Here is a 1,750-nt window from a genome sequence, read left to right on the forward strand (position 1 = left end):
TGTTTTCGTAAACATACTTCTAATCGTCTCTAATTACATTTGCCGACAAAAAGCTTTTCTAAGAAAAAGTAAAAATATATAAAAGCGGTTCATGTAGTTTTATAAGGGAGATAACCTTTGCTGTAATCTCGAGTTATTTCTCTTTGAAATTGGTTTATTTATTTTCTATTATTTAATATCGTAATAATCGGTAGAATTTGTTCATTGAGAATGTTGGTAAGAGAAACGGTACATTCTCGGAATAAATTTCTAGCCATGTTTAGCTCCATAGTTCTTCATTCTGAGCTTTTTTTTAATCTTTTAATCAGAGGACGAAAGCAATATCTATCAGTTTCTCTGCTAAGTATACGTTTGTGTACGCGCATACGTTTTATAATCAGCGCGTGCATAGAAGCCTTTACCAGGACCTTGCACTCTGTTGGCATCGATCACCACACAGCAACAAGGATTGGGTTTTGTGATAGACAGTACAATTCTATGAGCTGCAGAAAGTTGTACATATCTCTCAGTGAAAGTAATTCTGAAGAAATTTTACACCCTCCGACATGAATAGAATATGGGACAAGAAACAGAAGCTCCCAACAAAATCAGGGCAATGCAGTTAGTAATTTTCAAATGTGAAAAACGAAATTGAAAATTATGTATTTCAAATGGTACATTATGTTTTAAATGACCCACTGAAATCAAAGCAATTCAGTAAAACTTTTAGTAATACAGACCTACAATCAGATGTTAATGTATGCATGTACACACATGTGCTCTTTTTTTTTTTGATAAGTTAATTAGAGAAATGCTCTTGTCTTTTGCTGTTCAATATGTGGCTATACATAGGTATAAAAGGATTCATGAAAGGGGTTTTGGTTTGAATGCAACAAAGTGAACCCTGCTATAGGCACCCACATACTAGATGGTGGTGTTAAACTAGGCGAGGGTGTGCTAGGTTTACTATATGTACACATCATAGTATATATCTTTTTATTCTCTTTTCAGATGGGTGACAGTATTACTTGAAGCTTCAGTGCCCTAGCAAATGGAATAGATGGCGGACCAATGACAGACAGACCTAAATATATGTTTCTTTTTGGAAATAACTGCAATTTATCTGTGAAACACATCGATTCCATCCTAGAAGATGTATATAGCTGGTCACGTGGATCAGTAGTCAAGCAGATGTTGTTTTATATGTATATGTTTTCAATACTCAGACATAAACAATTTTTGATACAACTCAAAAGTCTGTTAAATAAAAAAAACAAAAACAAAAAACAATTATGTTCAAGGAAAAGCTGTGTTAAACAAAAATGACATCTGTTCATATAAAAAGCCTGTGATCAACAAAAAATTGTGCTTAAATTAAACTTTGTATTAAAAAAAGGAATACTCATGATCACAGGATTGAATTAACAAATTGGTATATGTTGAAATGGAAACTCATGTTAAATGAAGGCTTGTGTTAAATGAAGCCCTGCATTAAATGAAGACTAATGCTTAAATAAATGACTGTATTAATGAATTTTTTTTTTTTTTTTAAAGGAAAATCTGAATTAAAGACTTTTTTTTAAATGGAGAATCTTGTAAATGAAGGTCCTATGTTCAAATGGAAGTCTTATGTTAAACAAAAGCTTGTGGTAAATGAAGGCCTATATTGAACGAAGGCTAATACCTAAATGTTAGCTGTCTTAATGAAGATTTTTATTTAAAGGAAGGCCTGCATTAAATGAAAAGACCTTTGGTAACTGAAGGTTTCATA

General features: G+C 32.2%; 1 protein-coding gene across 1 annotated transcript in view; it reads left to right on the plus strand.

The window, feature by feature from the left end:
* Positions 1-1,513, plus strand: part of LOC106869717 (FYVE, RhoGEF and PH domain-containing protein 6) — a 148,571-nt gene extending 147,058 nt beyond the window's left edge. The window contains exon 21 of the mRNA XM_052971634.1: positions 991-1,513. Within this exon, the coding sequence (XP_052827594.1) occupies positions 991-1,027 (37 nt within the window). The 3' untranslated portion in view covers positions 1,028-1,513. The remainder of the gene's footprint in view (positions 1-990) is intronic.
* The last annotated feature ends 237 nt before the right edge of the window (positions 1,514-1,750 follow it).

The sequence above is a fragment of the Octopus bimaculoides genome, chromosome 11 (assembly GCF_001194135.2).
Source record: "Octopus bimaculoides isolate UCB-OBI-ISO-001 chromosome 11, ASM119413v2, whole genome shotgun sequence".
Classification (NCBI taxonomy): domain Eukaryota; kingdom Metazoa; phylum Mollusca; class Cephalopoda; order Octopoda; family Octopodidae; genus Octopus; species Octopus bimaculoides.